The 20,717-nt window shown below is 34.2% G+C and overlaps 1 protein-coding gene across 9 annotated transcripts in view; it reads right to left on the bottom strand.

Moving 5' to 3' along the window:
* LOC130450059 (uncharacterized) overlaps nucleotides 1–20,717 on the bottom strand; it is a 98,338-nt gene that overhangs the window by 7,691 nt on the left and 69,930 nt on the right. For 8 of the 9 annotated variants that reach the window (XM_056788222.1, XM_056788224.1, XM_056788218.1 and 5 more), the window contains one exon: nucleotides 707–977. In XM_056788222.1, coding sequence (XP_056644200.1) covers nucleotides 707–977 — 271 coding nt within the window. The remainder of the gene's footprint in view (nucleotides 1–706; nucleotides 978–20,717) is intronic. The other variant, XM_056788219.1, reaches the window with a different exon arrangement.

Here is a 20,717-nt window from a genome sequence, read left to right as displayed (position 1 = left end):
GAATAGTCTTTGCCTTCTTTGGGACCGTTTTGATACATTGATTTGATTGTTCTTTTCCTTTGGGTGTGAAGTGATGGATTCACATTTCATCCATGGTTATGAAACGGCCCAAAGGGTCGGCTATTTTTGTGAAACATTACCAAACACTCGATGGAAACATCTTCACGGCGCTGTTTTTGATCCATTGGTTAGGAGTCGTCACTTGTTGGTTGGTTGGTTGGAAACCACTGCAATGCTGGTCTTCTACTGTTGATAACAACTTTGATTTTGGTTTGGGCTAACGCCTTCCAAATAAAAGTATTGTATCTCATAACGATGACCAATTTGTTCCCTGTTTACAAATTCAAACGTTCACTATTGATAGCTGCAGTGGTATTTTTCAAGCAACTACCGTCATCTCTAGGACAAGCGAGGTACTTCAGGGATAATCCTCTGGTTGATGCACCAGTGAGGTGTTGGAAGAAAATTGAAATTTTCATTTCTTATAGAAACCATGTTTTTTTACTACCAACTCATTGGCATATTAAGAGTGTATTTCACAAGCTTACTAATTTTTTTTGTATTTACCAAAAATATGTAGAATGTTGTAATTAATATCCCAAAAAATTAACACTAAAAAAAACATCTACAAAATAATACATAGTGTGCAACAAATAAACACAAAAACATTTTAAGATTTTAAGACATTGATTGCTTGATTACTAACCTCGTTTAGAGCTCTCCTAAGTTTTAACAACAAAGTCTTAATCACGACGATATCCTGTTTGACTGCTGTACGACTGGCACGATCCAGACGGATACTCTCATCTGAATCATAACCGCATGTTGATGAAAGATTAGCAACTCTGTTGTAGCGAACTGGGCTACTAGTTGCCGATGGACGTGTTACACGAGCTATGGACTTCGGGGAATCTACAATGGAATTGGGAGTACTTACTCTTGATGAAAGAAGGCGAGATCTTGAGGTAGTGGTACTGCTGAAAATAAAAGGAACAGTTTTATCTACAGGAAAAATTAACAACAATGCAACTATATAACAAAAGTTTTTTATTGATCTAAATTCACTTCGAAAACTTTTTTGATATCGATACAACAAGAAAAAATCATAATCAGACCAGTTTAGGTCTACTTGGGCCTCTTCAGACTAGTTATACTCAACTTTACTCAACGTGTGTTGGAATATCTTAGCGGAAATTTTGAAAACTATTTTGAATACATCGAAAATTACGTATTTTCAAATAAATTCGACCTAATTTATATATTTACTCAGTAACACAAAAACTGATAAGTAAACTATAACCTACGTAGATGAACTTCCAGGCTTGACAGATGCAGATATACCATTAGTTGCATTTTCTTGTTTTCGAGCAATGGATGGAGATCTTTTATATCTCAATTCTGTAGTCCTGTTTGTTCTAATTATAGTTCCATTCTTCATGGTTTAGTTACGAATTACTCTCGTGTAAAAATAAAATTTTTATCTTGTTATTTAATACCTAAATAAAACGAGTCTGTTTTTTAGAAGGGCGAGTCAGATGGGTTGTATCAAATTAAAAATAATGAGGATTATTCCAATTTTTGTATATAGTGATTTGGGTTAGATCTAATATTTGGTACATAAAATTAAAACATTCGATGTCTAAGATGAAATTTTGGAGACATAGGATGGACATTATAAAAAACAATGGCAGAAGATTAATTATCCAAATTTGAATCTACAAAGAGGGAAAAAACTGAGTGAGTTTGGGAAAGATGTATGGGAAGATCAGTAGAGCTGGAAATCGGAATAAAATTGAGAAAATTTTAAAAAACAAGTAACTATTGTAATGTTTTGAGGCGTATAATTTAAGAGCGAGTTGTGATACATAAAATGTAAAAAATTGGAAATTTTGGAACGGATTGTATTATGGGAGGGTTGAAAATATTTTAATCACAAGCAGAAATAGCAAACTTTCAAGCTTTTTAAAAAATTCCATTATTATAAGATCACCAATTTACTATTTATGTTCTAGTTAATTTCTTAGTTTGATATCTATAAAAGTCTGACTCACCCTATACATTTTCGAAATATAAAAATATACAAGTCTGTTATTGTTTGAAAACGAGGCACAATAATCACAAAACATTTTTAGACCGGCAAAAATTATTGATAGTTTTCGGCGACATCGCCCCTATCTCGCATTTATAAGGAAACTAAAGGGAAATCGTTTTTCGGGATGGATAGACGTTTCATTCCAACACAAGTAGAGCAACACTATCGATCGGCACTTTATTTCATGGTAAACGACAAAAGGTCATTATATAGGACATACCAAAATATATTGTATATCATTTTATAATTGAATATTCTTTTTTGCCATCAGAGAAATACACGGACATCTAAAAAGTATTTACCATTTTTGAATGGAAATTATTTATAAACGTCTGTTTGAATACTTTTTCCCATCAAGAAAGTTTTGCAAAGATCGATAAAAATAATAATCAGATGGTGTAATTTCCGTACTATACTGTGGGCGCATCAAAACGATGAGGGATTAAACATGTAAAACCGGTCAAAGTTTATCAAGCGAAAGTCGAAAGGGTGTCAAACAAAAAATAATAGTGTCCGTTATTTGTTTATTTTATACGTCGGTGACTGGGACAAGTTAAAATTTGCAAGTATCGACTGATTTGCTTATTATTTATATTATTATAACTGTGAATTATTTCTTTGGAGTTCATGATTGTAGTTTAGTCCCAGTTAGCCCTGTGAGACGCAAGAACGTGCTGTGATTTATACTTTTTGGACCGATACATGTTTTTGTGCTGTTTTTGAAAGTTTTAAAATGGATAAAAACAAGAAACTAGTGCATTAATCGCAGTCTTCATAGTCCATGCGCAAGTAACCGCACCATTGTCGCCGAATTGAAAATAGCTCGTCGTACCATGGACTACGACGTGAAAAATAGCATCCACAAGCAGCTTTGGCGATGGAAAAAAATTCAGAGCAGCCTCGAAAAACCTCCACCGCTGAATATAAACGTATCGTATTAATCAGTAAACGTGATCGACGACTCACGGGCCCAGAGATAGCAGCTCAGATCAATAAATCTATGTTTTATGGAGTGATGAGTCAAAGTTTGAGATTTTTGAGTTTAAGAGAAGAGTATTAGTGCGCAAATCAAAGGCAGACTGTAAAACACGGCAAAGGCTCGGTGATAGTTTAGATATGTACTGAAAATAATGATTTGGTCGTTACAGTCGCCCGACCTCAACCCGATTGAGTTGTTGTGAGACAAATCTTTGGAAAATCCCAAAAAACAAATGGAACCAAATAGACGACGATTATTTGTCGTAATTGTTACAGATAATGCCAAAATTTTACACCACAAAAGCAAATGAATAAAAAAGATAAATATGTAACAATTAAAGACTGTAGTTCTATTATTACTATATTCTATTGTATATATATTCTTTAAAGTATAAATATCAAAATCGATTGTACTATTTTTATTTGCTAAGTATCAATCAAACTATATGAGAGGGCAAAAACTTTTGACCGGTAGTATATGTGTAGCCTGGCGTTTTATTGGAACACACGCGCGTTCCTTTGAACTAACTTGAGCGATTCATTTGAATTTCCTCAATTGTTGACAGTGTAGTACTGAATCGAGGAAGATGGAGGTATCTATAAAGACGAAGATGAGTGTATACAACTTCTTGTATACACCAATCCTCAATTTTGTTTCAGACAGTAGGATAACGAAGACCAAACTACATTGTACCTAAGAAAAGTCCTAGAAGTTACAAAAATAGACGAATTACTAGAAAAAATTTGAATGATACGGCCATCTAAAACAGATGAAGACTGAGAGACAGGTCAAGCAAGTTTGGAAGTCAAGAAGAACGAGAACAAGTTCAGAGGAAGACCACCAACTACATGGTACCACTCTATAGAGAGAATTATCACGGAAAAAAGGTTAACGTAAAAACATGAGCTACCACCTTGATGGATAAAAGAAAATAGGGAGAGTTAATTCACGAGACAAAGTAAAACTGAATGCGTCTGTGATTCTGTTTACATTCGTGATACCCGACAATTTTTCATGTTCAAATCGGCAATAAGTATATTATGTCTTTAACTGTTTGTCTAATAGTCTAAAGCCATTCGCTTTTTCAACATTTTCGCGATTGTTAATTTCTTCCTATGCATGTTTATCTTTACTAACTTACTATTTCTGTGCTCTTTAAACAAATATCGCAGATTTCAATACATTTAACTAAATTTTGTGTATATCCAGTCAATAAAAATCAAATATCGGCATAAATTATCAATAGCATGTCCACCAATGATTGGGTCCGAAAAGAAAAGTTCTTGGTGGTGCTTGTAGAGTGAGAGCCAGTGCCTGCCAGATATACGTTAAAGTATAAAAGCTGCAAATTTTTTTCATGTTCTCACTGGTGTAGGTAACAATGTTTGAGGGTTATAAGTGTTCAAATGACCATTCTAAGTCATTATTTAAAAGGCCAGACCTATCCGAAGTGTCTAACACTCCGCCAAACGCGGTAGAGGGTCAAATACACTGAGAGAGTATTGCTTAGGTACACGAATGCATTTAAGAGAGTATTCCTGGAGTTTAAATTTTATAATTACCAAAAAACCCACTAATACTACTATTTTATACGCATTCACGTACACGAAGACATTCTTTTGCTTGTATTCAACCTTTTACTTTGTCATGAGACCCTCCAAATAGACCTAAGCGTTTGAATATTCTTACAAAATAATTTTCAAGAAAAATATATAAAATAATATTTGAAATATTATAGTCAAATTTCGTTCAATATTATTAAATTATTCTAATTTTTTTAAGTTATGTTGTGATTATTGAATAATACATATCTATTTATCTATATTTAATATTATTTTAAAACTACTAAAAAATTCGGAAATACTGATAAATATTTTTTTTCCATTTACTCATATACTACAATCTAAATTTAATTTCTATGTACAGAATAAATAATTTTTCCCGTATTCTGATGCTCTCTCATGTATAGTTCTAGGTAGTCTTTATCCAGTCTAAGGAGATGTTTAACCCTTTGAATATGTCTGGTTATTAAAAAATAATTGTATGATAATTTTTCACTAATATTCACATACATTTTTTGCTGACATACGGGATGCTAGCATCCCACGTTGAGTCGAATTTGTGCTGGGATTTTTACTAAAAGTCCAGTAAGAATCGACTTTACCAAGGCCAAATCGGTTTTCCCCTTGCAAAAAGTCAACTTTTACTAACTCAAGGCAGTAAGAGTATACTTTCCCTAGGCCTAGTCAACTCTGTCTAATAAATGTTGTTCAAAATTTATCACTTTTCCCTTTTAATCAACTTTTACTAAAAAGTCCAGTAAGAGTCGACTTTACCAAGGCTAAATCGGTTTTCCCCTTGCAAAAAGTCAACTTTTACTAACTCAAGGCAGTAAGAGTATACTTTCCCTAGGCCTAGTCAACTCTGTCTAATAAATGTTGTTCAAAATTTATCACTTTTCCCTTTTAATCAACTTTTACTAAAAAGTCCAGTAAGAGTCGACTTTACCAACACCAAATCGGTTTTCCCTTTGCAAAAAGTCAACTTTTACTAACTCGAGGCAGTAAGAGTATACTTTCCCTAGGCCTAGTCAACTCTGTCTAGTAAATGTTGTTCAAAATTTATCACTTTTCCCTTTTAATCAACTTTTACTAAAAAGTCCAGTAAGAGTCGACTTTACCAACACCAAATCGGTTTTCCCCTGGCAAAAAGTCAACTTTTACTAACTCAAGGCAGCAAGAGTCGACTTTACCAAGGCTAAATCGGTTTTCCCCTTGCAAAAAGTCAACTTTTACTAACTCAAGGCAGTAAGAGTATACTTTCCCTAGGCCTAGTCAACTCTGTCTAATAAATGTTGTTCAAAATTTATCACTTTTCCCTTTTAATCAACTTTTACTAAAAAGTCCAGTAAGAGTCGACTTTACCAACACCAAATCGGTTTTCCCTTTGCAAAAAGTCAACTTTTACTAACTCGAGGCAGTAAGAGTATACTTTCCCTAGGCCTAGTCAACTCTGTCTAGTAAATGTTGTTCAAAATTTATCACTTTTCCCTTTTAATCAACTTTTACTAAAAAGTCCAGTAAGAGTCGACTTTACCAACACCAAATCGGTTTTCCCCTTGTAAAAAGTCAACTTTTACTAACTCGAGGCAGTAAGAGTATACTTTCCCTAGGCCTAGTCAACTCTGTCTAATAAATGTTGTTCAAAATTTATCACTTTTCCCTTTTAATCAACTTTTACTAAAAAGTCCAGTAAGAGTCGACTTTACCAACACCAAATCGGTTTTCCCCTGGCAAAAAGTCAACTTTTACTAACTCAAGGCAGCAAGAGTCGACTTTACCAAGGCTAAATCGGTTTTCCCCTTGCAAAAAGTCAACTTTTACTAACTCAAGGCAGTAAGAGTATACTTTCCCTAGGCCTAGTCAACTCTGTCTAATAAATGTTGTTCAAAATTTATCACTTTTCCCTTTTAATCAACTTTTACTAAAAAGTCCAGTAAGAGTCGACTTTACCAACACCAAATCGGTTTTCCCTTTGCAAAAAGTCAACTTTTACTAACTCGAGGCAGTAAGAGTATACTTTCCCTAGGCCTAGTCAACTCTGTCTAGTAAATGTTGTTCAAAATTTATCACTTTTCCCTTTTAATCAACTTTTACTAAAAAGTCCAGTAAGAGTCGACTTTACCAACACCAAATCGGTTTTCCCCTTGTAAAAAGTCAACTTTTACTAACTCGAGGCAGTAAGAGTATACTTTCCCTAGGCCTAGTCAACTCTGTCTAATAAATGTTGTTCAAAATTTATCACTTTTCCCTTTTAATCAACTTTTACTAAAAAGTCCAGTAAGAGTCGACTTTACCAACACCAAATCGGTTTTCCCCCTGCAAAAAGTCAACTTTTACTAACTCAAGGCAGTAAGAGTATACTTTCCCTAGGTCTAGTCAACTCTGTCTAATAAATGTTGTTCAAAATTTATCACTTTTCCCTTTTAATCAACTTTTACTAAAAAGTCCAGTAAGAGTCGACTTTACCAACACCAAATCGGTTTTCCCCTGGCAAAAAGTCAACTTTTACTAACTCAAGGCAGTAAGAGTCGACTTTACCAAGGCTAAATCGGTTTTCCCCTTGCAAAAAGTCAACTTTTACTAACTCAAGGCAGTAAGAGTATACTTTCCCTAGGCCTAGTCAACTCTGTCTAATAAATGTTGTTCAAAATTTATCACTTTTCCCTTTTAATCAACTTTTACTAAAAAGTCCAGTAAGAGTCGACTTTACCAACACCAAATCGGTTTTCCCCTTGTAAAAAGTCAACTTTTACTAACTCGAGGCAGTAAGAGTATACTTTCCCTAGGCCTAGTCAACTCTGTCTAATAAATGTTGTTCAAAATTTATCACTTTTCCCTTTTAATCAACTTTTACTAAAAAGTCCAGTAAGAGTCGACTTTACCAACACCAAATCGGTTTTCCCCTGGCAAAAAGTCAACTTTTACTAACTCAAGGCAGCAAGAGTCGACTTTACCAAGGCTAAATCGGTTTTCCCCTTGCAAAAAGTCAACTTTTACTAACTCAAGGCAGTAAGAGTATACTTTCCCTAGGCCTAGTCAACTCTGTCTAATAAATGTTGTTCAAAATTTATCACTTTTCCCTTTTAATCAACTTTTACTAAAAAGTCCAGTAAGAGTCGACTTTACCAACACCAAATCGGTTTTCCCTTTGCAAAAAGTCAACTTTTACTAACTCGAGGCAGTAAGAGTATACTTTCCCTAGGCCTAGTCAACTCTGTCTAGTAAATGTTGTTCAAAATTTATCACTTTTCCCTTTTAATCAACTTTTACTAAAAAGTCCAGTAAGAGTCGACTTTACCAACACCAAATCGGTTTTCCCCTTGTAAAAAGTCAACTTTTACTAACTCGAGGCAGTAAGAGTATACTTTCCCTAGGCCTAGTCAACTCTGTCTAATAAATGTTGTTCAAAATTTATCACTTTTCCCTTTTAATCAACTTTTACTAAAAAGTCCAGTAAGAGTCGACTTTACCAACACCAAATCGGTTTTCCCCCTGCAAAAAGTCAACTTTTACTAACTCAAGGCAGTAAGAGTATACTTTCCCTAGGTCTAGTCAACTCTGTCTAATAAATGTTGTTCAAAATTTATCACTTTTCCCTTTTAATCAACTTTTACTAAAAAGTCCAGTAAGAGTCGACTTTACCAACACCAAATCGGTTTTCCCCTGGCAAAAAGTCAACTTTTACTAACTCAAGGCAGTAAGAGTCGACTTTACCAAGGCTAAATCGGTTTTCCCCTTGCAAAAAGTCAACTTTTACTAACTCAAGGCAGTAAGAGTATACTTTCCCTAGGCCTAGTCAACTCTGTCTAATAAATGTTGTTCAAAATTTATCACTTTTCCCTTTTAATCAACTTTTACTAAAAAGTCCAGTAAGAGTCGACTTTACCAACACCAAATCGGTTTTCCCTTTGCAAAAAGTCAACTTTTACTAACTCGAGGCAGTAAGAGTATACTTTCCCTAGGCCTAGTCAACTCTGTCTATTAAATGTTGTTCAAAATTTATCACTTTTCCCTTTTAATCAACTTTTACTAAAAAGTCCAGTAAGAGTCGACTTTACCAACACCAAATCGGTTTTCCCCTTGCAAAAAGTCAACTTTTACTAACTCAAGGCAGTAAGAGTCGACTTTACCAAGGCTAAATCGGTTTTCCCCTTGCAAAAAGTCAACTTTTACTAACTCAAGGCAGTAAGAGTATACTTTCCCTAGGCCTAGTCAACTCTGTCTAATAAATGTTGTTCAAAATTTATCACTTTTCCCTTTTAATCAACTTTTACTAAAAAGTCCAGTAAGAGTCGACTTTACCAACACCAAATCGGTTTTCCCTTTGCAAAAAGTCAACTTTTACTAACTCAAGGCAGTAAGAGTCGACTTTACCAAGGCTAAATCGGTTTTCCCCTTGCAAAAAGTCAACTTTTACTAACTCAAGGCAGTAAGAGTATACTTTCCCTAGGCCTAGTCAACTCTGTCTAATAAATGTTGTTCAAAATTTATCACTTTTCCCTTTTAATCAACTTTTACTAAAAAGTCCAGTAAGAGTCGACTTTACCAACACCAAATCGGTTTTCCCCTGGCAAAAAGTCAACTTTTACTAACTCAAGGCAGTAAGAGTATACTTTCCCTAGGTCTAATCAACTCTGTCTAGTAAATGTTGTTCAAAATTTATCACTTTTCCCTTTTAATCAACTTTTACTAAAAAGTCCAGTAAGAGTCGACTTTACCAACACCAAATCGGTTTTCCCCTGGCAAAAAGTCAACTTTTACTAACTCAAGGCAGTAAGAGTATACTTTCCCTAGGTCTAATCAACTCTGTCTAGTAAATGTTGTTCAAAATTTATCACTTTTCCCTTTTAATCAACTTTTACTAAAAAGTCCAGTAAGAGTCGACTTTACCAACACCAAATCGGTTTTCCCCTGGCAAAAAGTCAACTTTTACTAACTCAAGGCAGTAAGAGTCGACTTTACCAAGGCTAAATCGGTTTTCCCCTTGCAAAAAATCAACTTTTACTAACTCAAGGCAGTAAGAGTATACTTTCCCTAGGTCTAATCAACTCTGTCTAGTAAATGTTGTTCAAAATTTATCACTTTTCCCTTTTAATCAACTTTTACTAAAAAGTCCAGTAAGAGTCGACTTTACCAACACCAAATCGGTTTTCCCTTTGCAAAAAGTCAACTTTTACTAACTCGAGGCAGTAAGAGTATACTTTCCCTAGGCCTAGTCAACTCTGTCTAGTAAATGTTGTTCAAAATTTATCACTTTTCCCTTTTAATCAACTTTTACTAAAAAGTCCAGTAAGAGTCGACTTTACCAACACCAAATCGGTTTTCCCCCTGCAAAAAGTCAACTTTTACTAACTCAAGGCAGTAAGAGTATACTTTCCCTAGGCCTAGTCAACTCTGTCTAATAAATGTTGTTCAAAATTTATCACTTTTCCCTTTTAATCAACTTTTACTAAAAAGTCCAGTAAGAGTCGACTTAACCCAGGAAGAGTCAACTCTTACTGGAGAATCCACTTTTCCTGTAACATATACACGACATTTAGCTGTATTTACCATCAATGGGATTAAAAATAACTGTCTTCACTTTACTTTAGATAGATTATGCATGTAAAGACACTTCTTTGGTCTATCAAACGAAAAGCGTAATAATTTTAATAGTTTCTTGAGTAGTATGATATGGAGTCTATATTTTTATATTTATAAGATGCCGTTTTCTCCACTGATCTTATGTAAATATTCGATATTCTTTATTGGGGATTATCGACTTCCTAAAGCAGGAAAAGGTCGATGTACCATCCAAATTGACTTTTAGGTATATATATAAATAAACTTGTTTCATTTTACCGTTTTAAGAACCACCAAACGCGATACCCACCATGGGTACCGTATTTTTTCAATCGACTGCGACCCACGTGAGATCGATTCCATGCTCCAAATACCGGTACACCAACAACTTTTATTTTTGCTATCAAAACGATGACTAAGCGCGACGTAGCGCATGTCATTCCACCAAAATTTATATTAGTGTAGACAAAAACTATTAAACAACATTGTAGGTGATACAGTTTAAAATTACAAACGGCAATGTTGCAGAAAGAGAGATTCAACAATGAAGATCAATGACTCTGTTACAGTAAGTTAACCACGAAGGATCGTCGGAGCAACTGTTCGGCAGAGAAAATAATAAACCAATAATTGGATGGACGAACTGTTCTTTAAGTTAAAAAAAAAAAACTAATTTAATACCTTTTCTGTATTGCACGGCCATAGGAAAAAATAGAGTTAAGAAAGATCGCGATTTTAGAGTAACCGACAAAACGAAGCCATTTATAAAACCAAGTGATTTTAGTTAACAAGACAAGAAAATTCCACCTCGAGTTGTACATAAATATACCGATTGTCCTCATTTGCCGAGCAATTCTTTTTTAAATTGAACTAAGTATTTAGTTTACTGTCACGAATTTGCTATGTGGATGGATGTTCTACCAGAAAAGGGACAAAAATATTTATTTCGTTGCCCCAAAGATGAAATTAGGTCAGCAATTGGTTTCAACATATGAATTTTAGATAATGAACTTTGTTAATAAACTTTTAAGTTTTCAATTTTTCTTCCTATGACCATCCAAAGTTGTTATTAATATTTTTAAATGTCAAAGTTGTAAACAGACCTTGGGCTTTGTAAACAGTCATATTTAAGCCAAATTACTCATGACTCAACAGTTTAATTAGTGTTTTATATTTCCCTGACAAAAGTTAATACAAAATAATTCCAAGAAACCTAAATTGGAATTGCATAGAGAATGTTTTTGGGCGAGTACCAAGAGTCAACTAGTGAACAAATTTTTATACTGAAGGTAATACAGAACAATAGCTATGGCCAAGGATTAAACCTGAAGCTCCTCTTTGGTATTTCAAGCAAGCGAGTTAAGAAAAAAAATCTGTTTCAAGTACTTACAACTCTCAAAATATCTTAAAGTTAAAGCAAGGAGACTCACTATCGACAGTGGTATCCGAACCTAAAGAATGATTTACAATAACAAAACACAATTCTTGTTCACGCAGATGATATGGTACTCATAAGTACAATGAAAAATGTTCCTAATATTTGAAAAGAAATCAAAAGAATATGTATTGCGCATAAACGAACAAAAAACCAAATATATGAAGATGGGAATGAATCTGAATAACCTCAACCCATTTAAAGTGACGACAGGGCAAAACAAGAAGTATATATTTGATAAAGTCCAAGAGTTCGATTACTTGGAAGTGACAGAAGCGACAAAAAGCTGTAAGGAAACAAAACATTTGGAGCCCCTGGGAGGACTATTAAGATTAAGATAGGGAGAGGAAGGTACTTAGGATGATTTTCGGAGACTTGCAATAGCAAAACAAGTGGAGGAAAATAACGGACACAGAGATCAAAGTACTGCATAGTCAAGTCGAGATAGAATATGTAATAAAACCAAATAGACTTGTCGGATGGAGCATTGTATCCACTCGCCATTGCAATCAAACTTTTAACTGACTTACTGCCACTAGATTCTAGGTTTATAAATTAAAACTACCTTCTCGAACTTTCGGATGCTTAAAATTTATATATTGCCTTGTTAGAAATTATTACAGTCACAAAAAATAAACAGACTTTCAAAGAAATACCCGATGACCCTACCAAACCAAACAAATTAGAACAGGACTGGCTTTTCGGTCTATATCAAAGGACGAATTCGTAAATATACAGTTGAACATCTTAAATCCGGACTTCTAAAACGCTGAATATCTAAAATCCGGACTGATTAGTTCGTATCGTAATTTTTAGCTTCTGTATTTGACACTAGTTGCGACACCATACATAACTATAGAATGAAGAATATGTTTATAAAGTATTTAATCTTCTTCTTATTATTATTTTATAAATATGTTTTTGTGCAGTATTAAACGCGATTTTATTATATTTTATGTGTACCTCTCCCTCTTTTTACATTATTAACTAATGCGATAGATGGCGCCAACATAAATGCATTCAATCTAAATCTAAAATACGGAAACGTCTAAAATCCGGAATCGCTGGGAAAGGATTAGTTCTAAAATCCGGAACCAATCCTTTCCCAGCGATTTCGGATTTACGATGTTTTATTGTACAGGGTGCGGCAGCATAACTTCCTTTTTTAAAAAGTTCGCCATTTAGTCGGTAGATGTCGTAACGGAGTGCTAGTGGTCTCGTTCGAGAGGGGGGACTATAAAGTTTTGTCCCGGCACAGTTCAGTCGCCATCATGCGTTGGAACAGTGAGGAGCGTGCGTTTGCCGTTGAGGTTTACTTTTCGAGCGGATGTTCTGTGATCGCAACCCAGCGCGCCTTTCGGAATCGCTTTAATTTAGCCCCCTTGGCCCCTGTCCCGGACCGGAAATCAATTGTTACGTGGGTCACTACGTTCAGACAAACTGCAAGTGTGACAAGACGAAGAACTGGAGTCCCTCGGCCCATTAGATCACCGGAGAACATTGAGTTAGTTAGAACTTCAGTGTTGCGATCACCACGGCGTTCTGCGCGCAAACATGCGTCTGCCCTTGGACTTTCCGATCGTTCTGTGAGGAGAATACTTCATGATGATCTTCATTTTCATCCATACAAGATGGCAATTGTGCAGGAACTTTCTGAACGTGACTTCAATTCTCGGAGGAACGCGTGTGAGGTTTTTCTGGAAGTCGTTCCTGAGGACGCTATTGTTTTTTTTAGTGATGAAGCCCATTTTCATTTGTGTGGATCCGTAAACAAACAAAACATGCGCTACTGGGCTGATACCAATCCTCGACAATTGCATCAACGGCCTTTGCATTCACCTAAAGTCACAGTGTGGTGTGCAATTTACTCACGTGGAATTATTGGTCCCTGGTTCTTTGAGGAAAATGAAGTCACAGTGACAGTGAATTCGCACCGGTATGTAAACATGTTACAGGAATTTTTTTTCCCACGGCTAGATGAGTTGGACTTAGGGGACACTTGGTTCCAACAAGACGGAGCAACGGCACACACTTCAAGAACATCGATGGCTGTTTTGAGGGAACACCTTCCAGAGCGCCTTATCTCAATTAGGGGCGATTTGGAGTGGCCAGCCCGCTCTCCCGATTTGACCCCTTGTGATTATTTCCTATGGGGTTTTTTGAAATCCCGTGTGTATGTGAACCGTTCAAGGACCCTACAAGATTTGAAGACGAACATCCAGGAAGAAATTGCCAACATAACGCCTGCTATGCTGGCAAGAGTCATGACAAACGCCAGAAATCGGTTTACTCAGTGTATGGAGAATGGGGGACGTCACCTAACTGATTTGATCTTCAAAACTCAGTAAAACAAAACTTTATGTATGTGCCTGTATTATAAAAAACGAATAAAAATTTTCTGATTCATACAATAAGTTTTATTAACTTTTGAAAAAAGGAAGTTATGCTGCCGCACCCTGTATATTCTTTTTATCTTTCTTGTATTCGAAAGATAAAAACTATGTACCAATTGTAATTGTAAAAATTTCTAAGACAGTAATTTTTTTCCTATTCTGTATAAACCAACGTAAATCTTCAAAAGAATAATGGAAAATGATATTTAAATTTCATAAGTTTCGTTTTAGCAGCAAAATAACTGAAACAACAATGTATTTCATATTTCAACGATCACCAGAGCAAAACTTAATTCTCAGTTTCTTTGTAAACATTGCAGCTCAATTTGCTATCCTCTCTTCCGTTTCATAAATTGTTATTTAGAGGAGAAAGTAAGAGGTAAGTAATGTGGAAAATACGATAAAATTACCAATTTTTTCATTATATAATATTAATTTTTTGCTGCTGACAAAAATACTGAACACACTGTTAATACTACCATTACACCAAATAATTACATTGTCTAACGCATATTCCGATAATCAATTTCTTCGGATTATCTTGAGAGAAGAATAGCAAATGTATTTTTCTCGATCTTTCCATGACCTACGATACCCAAGTTATACGAGGGCCATTTTTTTTCAACCTCCGATCGCTCCGTGTTGCGCGTTGTTGACATTCAGGAGTCAGTCGGCGTTGTGCTACAGCCACGTAAACATGTCCGCCATTGTTGATACTCCCGCTAAGTGTGAATTGCGAAGTTTGATTCGTTTTCTACAGGCTGAAGGCCATAGTGCTGCAGAAATCCATGGGAGAATGAGTCGTGTGTATGGGGAAAACTTCATAAGTGATGGTGTTGTGCGTGAATGGTGTCGAAAGTTTAAAGATGGCCGTAATGAAAACAGATTTGACAGATATGACAAATGTCTCAATCTCTTCGGTGATTATGTCTAAAAGTAACCATAATTATACCAATCTTTTGGTAATAAAATTATTGTTTTATATGAACTTGTCTTTTATTTATAGTCTATCGGAGGTTGAAAAAAAGGGCACTCGTAGTTATAGCGGAGAAGTTCGCTGCATTCAATACAGTACCGAGTAAATAGCTTTTTTGCGACTTCTGAACCCTACTTCTTTAGGAATGAGTTGAACTGAATAACAACTTTTTTTATTGGAATTTTGCAGTTTTTAAGTTAGTTCATGTTGTCTATCTAAGTTTCCGAAGCAATCCGCTATTTTGACGTCTTAAACGTCGTCTTTTCTGGAAACTGTACGTCCTTAAAGTTTTCAGACCATCTCAAAACATCGGTGCCTACGTCTTTCTAGCTCAACTAGCAAAAATACGAAATACTCTGGAAGTAACAAATATTTTTATTGTATGCCAACCGTTCCAACAATTTCAGCACGGAAACCATTAAATCGATTATGTGTGCAAAAAGACAAAACTTCTAAGTACAAGTTTTTTCGGGAACATTACAGAACATTTAGAATTTGTTACCACAAATGCCAACTAAGTACTGATAAAAATTTCAATAAATCGAGCATATTAATTGATTTTTTTGTCTAAAAAAAGGAAGCGATGTTCCATTATATGATCTGGTGTGCCGATTTGAAATGGAGGAAGTGAAAGTTTGTTATTAATAGTTTTTATATTGAAACTGCTTAGCAATAAAATATAAACAGTGGCGTAGCTAGACGAGGGCGAAGTGGGCTTTCGCCCACGACCCCTCTTTTAAAGGGGCCTCGCGAAAATATCCGTTTATTATCAAATTAAATAAAAACTTAAAAAATATTGGCCACACTCCTCACAGATTGGCAACATAATTTTGTAAAACGTTTCTTTACACGCATACTTCATACTAAACAGCGAAGATCTGTCGAAAGAGTGAGGAAAAGCAATGACGCCACAATAAGACAACTAGAATAAATGACAACACTCATCGAAAAGCAGGCAAAGAGAATGGAAAAGGAGAAGGAAACAAATAAGAATGAGAGCCCTCAAAAACAAGCAACGGAAGCCAGAGTCTCCAAGGAAAATCAAATAGAAAACTGCCCCTTGGAAGGAGGATAGACATAAGTCAAGAACAAGAAAAAGAGGAAGAAACCAGAGAGGCAATCCTCCGAGAAAGAAGACACAACGGACAAACAAGTTCAAGAAGAATTAGAAAAGATAAGTGCAGAGGAAAATCGATGCCCAGGGTAAAATGGTAACACACACAGGGAAAATATCGACGGCGATAAAAGATTGAAGATGCGAGTATAAGGAGATTTAGCGGTATACGTACCTACTCAACGAAGAAAAAGAAAGGAAGCTAGTCATAAAAGGACTGGCAGTAAACACCCGCGTCGGAAGTAGAGACAGACCTAAAGGTCTAACTCTGGAATTTATTATCCCGATACACGTACGGTACGAAATATTAAACCGCGTCAATAACATATCTAAGATCTGGTAAAATGTCACAAATTTCGAGAAACAGGCTGTAATGAATCTACTGCACAAGCCTACGAATTTATGAGATTCCATTGACTTTTATAGAGAAAACGCTTCACAAAAGAAAAAGAAAATGTTTAATTATGAAGCTGTAGATGAGCCTATTGATTCCGCTGGAAATAGATAGATTTTATTTATTATAATGATTGACATTAACTATTTTGGATTCTTGTACGGCAAAATATTTGCCAAATTTCGAGGTTTTAAAGTACTGAATTGATTTAAGTCTACTACTTCAAGATGGAGAAAGCAAAGACATAGAATCTTACGAGCTTTACAAAGAATTACAATTTTTAGTACCTAATATACCAAGATCCTTTAAAGACGCCAGTCAGATGATCAATACATAATTACCAATGAACTGGAAGATATGCCTGTAAGTATAACTTCCACAAAAAGAAGTTAAAAATTATTAAACATATTGAAGCAGTACCGATTATCTGGTTTAGCAATACTCTCAATCAAAGCAGCTTTAGCAGCGAAAAATAATTCCAAATCCTTATTAGACTTCAGTAAAGAAAAAAGTCGAAGAATATTTTTTTCATTACTTATTTATATTTTTTCACTATCATGAGTAGGTATGTAGTAAAAAAGCACGTTTATCATATAAATTTATTCGTTAGATCTTGGGAACGGAAGAAAAAACCGTTGGGACTTTGCCCGCATTTGTTTTACTCCACGCCACGCCACTGAATATAAATAACAAATATTATTGATGCCAATGACAATATCTATATTTTATGACATCATATAGTGAAAGTAAATGAATATTCTAAAATTTGAATTCGTATTTCTCTCTAGTAAAAATAATAAATAAACGAACTAACGTTATAGAAAGAGAAAATTGATTGAAACTTCGGTTTCAACATCATCGGCCGCCTGAGGGTAGTTTAAGCTTTAGTTTAATCTGAAACTGACAGTTCCAACCGAGCTTTTTCAAATTGTTCAACATCACTTTCGTCTTGACTCCACTCAATATTATTTTCGCCTAGTTTTTTGCAGAGAAGATTAATAAACCTATTTTTATTTTTGCTATTACCTAAAAGTTTCTCTTTCGTTGTGTTTAAAGGCATGTCTTCTTCAAATAAATAATCAATGGAAGTATTGCCGATATATCTACGATTTCTCTCAGACACTTTAGTTCCATCATTACTATATCCATCAAATACAACTTTAACATTAGTACTGTTGCAAATTTTTAATTTTTTTTCCATTTTAATCTATGAACATCACCAACATCCGTTTGGCATTGTACAAAGGCATCAAATAATGTTGATTTGGTCATTTTCCTCATTCCAGCGTTATCCAACAGTGAAAGAGGATAGGGAGCCAGCTCGTAGCGAAAATATTGGCGAAATTCATCGTTACTTTTTCTTAAAAAGCATAAACGTTGGAAAATTAAATTTGGATCTATAGCGACTGCAGTATTATTAACTTTGATTTCACTGCTCATGATCAACAAAGAATGCGCTGGTTCTTTAGCTAAATAATTCTATTTAGAAAATTGGTAAAGAAAATCGCCTCGACATGACTTGACATATATATTAGTGAAAAAAATGAACATCGAAAATAATATTAAGAGAAATATACTAAAGAGATCCTCGTCCACATATGTATAAGCAAAAAGAAGTATATAAATAACACATAAATGTTTTTTTTTTATTTTAATATTAAATTTTTGTTAAAACTTTTTTGTAACAACTATTTTTTACAATAAGATTAATATACGGAGATTTTTTCACAAAAAAATAAAGACCAAACTGAATTTTTTATATAAATGTCGTTGATATTGTTTAAACAATATAAATAGTTCCGTCCCCTCTCTAAAAGGTTTCTGATTTTAAATAATATAAAAAAACAAAATTTAAAAAAAAAATCATCAAAATCGGAGCTGTTCTTGAGAACTTCCGAAGCAAAGGCTTCATTGACGCGACTAGATTCATAAACTGACTTTCCGTTTGCCGCTACCGTTCGCGAATGACGTTTGCCGTTTGACATTTATTGACCCTATTCATAAACTTGACGTTGCTGTCGTTAACCTAAAATTTTTGATATACTGCTTTTTGTTTTAGTTATATTTTTGTGTTTTTTTATTGGGAACATTTGGCAAAATCAGGTGACAAACGCAAACTAATGTGATTGGCTCTTTTCTATTTCTACGAACGCGACAAAGTCAACAACGGCAGACCGATCGTCAAACGGCAACTATGAATGGTCTTATGCATTTCAATGTTTTTAATTTTGTAACAGCAAACGGCAACTGCAAACGGAAAGGCAAGTTTATGAATCTACCTAAAAAAAGGTCCTATACACTTGGTCCTCCACATGAGGAGATTTTAATTCTATAGACTTTTGTATTATTAACGGATTAGCTACCAACTTAATTTGGATGAAAATTTCATGTTATACAAAGAAAATTGTTTCGGGGGGTGTTTATGGTGGAAATAACCTTGAGAAATGTCTAGAAAATCGTAATTTGCAAATTTGGACAAATTCAAATATTTTTAAACGATTCAAAAATATTTCTAAAGAATATATAGACAAAATTCATCTTCTTACCCATTCTGATATCCGATTTTCACAGGGATATATCCATTAACACTTTTCATATTATTAACACTATCCTTTATACTTTTTGTAGAAGTATTACTCATTGTCGATAAAGATGAAAATATATTGTTATCTTATCAACAAAATGAACACATAACTCTCAATTTATTTACGTAATCCACGAATTAAACATTTTTTATTATTAGTTATCGAATTTTATATTTTAGTCACCCAAAGTAATAGGAATTAAAAAAAAGAAAAGAAAACTATAAACCCAACGTTCCATTCGACATACCGACTGGCAATACTTGTTTTGTTTCAGTTGTAATTACAAAGGTAGTTTATGCTACAGTTGTTTTTCGACGTTGCCGTGGTTTCTAGATTGTCTATTAAACTCGATAATTGTAGATATGAAAGTGTAGATCTGGTGTTTCATTATGAATTTACCATTTTTATAAATTTATAACAAGTAGAGGTAAATATTCAGCTTTTTACTTCCTAGACTGTTTTATGTTTTTCGTGATGATCTTAATTTTACGTGACGAAAAAAAAAACTCATCCGAATTCAATACTTTTTATTCAAAATGATTCCACTAAATAAAATATATATTATTGTATAGGATGAACAACAAATGATAAACACGATTGACGTCGTTGAATCTTTAAAATTCTTAGGGCTTGTTGTGGATAATTGCTTGAAATCGAAGTAACATATAATACCACCATATCCAAAAATTTAAATTCCTTCTGTTTTGCGCTAAGATCAGTTTCCAAAGAACTGAACTCATCCACCTCCTTAACAGACTATCATGCCTTTATTGAATCGCATTTCCGATATGCCCTTCCCATGAAATTTTTTTTAAACAAACTTTTATGTCTTTACAAACTATTCATTTTGTTGTGGTGATGTAAATCGGACTTGGTTCTGTGCCCAAATCAAACACACTCGTTTAATTCTAAACTCATCTTGGTGCTTATTGATTACAGAAATATATTAAAATTTAGAGTCCATTGACATTATAATTGCTTACGCCTCAATAATGGTTAATTCCACCATTGTAGTTGAACTCATCACTCAATCACCTTTTATGAAATACTGATGTATGAAATGAAAACCCCATGTAAATGTTTCTAGCAATAGCAACAATAATACCATAATAGCATTAGGAAAAATCACGTGACAAATGCAAACTAATGGGATTGGCTCTTTTCTATTTCTACGACAGGAAAAGAAAAATTCGTTTATGTTAAAAGTTTCTATCTCTTTAAAAAACAAACCGGTATTTGTCTTTAGGAACTGTCTTTAAAAAATAAACTGTCATTTGTTTTTAGAGACTGTCTCATCATCATTTGTTTTTAGAGATTATCTTTTCAAAAACGACCTGTCATTTGTCTTTAGAGACTGTCTTTAAAAAACGAACTGTCATTTGTTTTTAGAGACTGTCTTTAAAACATAAACTGTCATTTTTTCTATAGACTGTCTCATCATCATTTGTTTTTAGAGACTGTCTTTAAAAAATAAACTGTCATTTGTTTTTAGAGACTGTCTTTGAAACATAAACTGTCATTTTTTCTATAGACTGTCTCATCATCATTTGTTTTTAGAGACTGTCTTTAAAGAATAAACTGTCATTTGTTTTTAGAGACTGTCTCATCATCATTTGTTTTTAGAG

This window comes from Diorhabda sublineata, chromosome 11, assembly GCF_026230105.1.
Source record: "Diorhabda sublineata isolate icDioSubl1.1 chromosome 11, icDioSubl1.1, whole genome shotgun sequence".
NCBI lineage: Eukaryota > Metazoa > Arthropoda > Insecta > Coleoptera > Chrysomelidae > Diorhabda > Diorhabda sublineata.
Note: the sequence above shows the minus strand (reverse complement) of the source record. Positions and strands in the feature narration are given on the sequence as shown.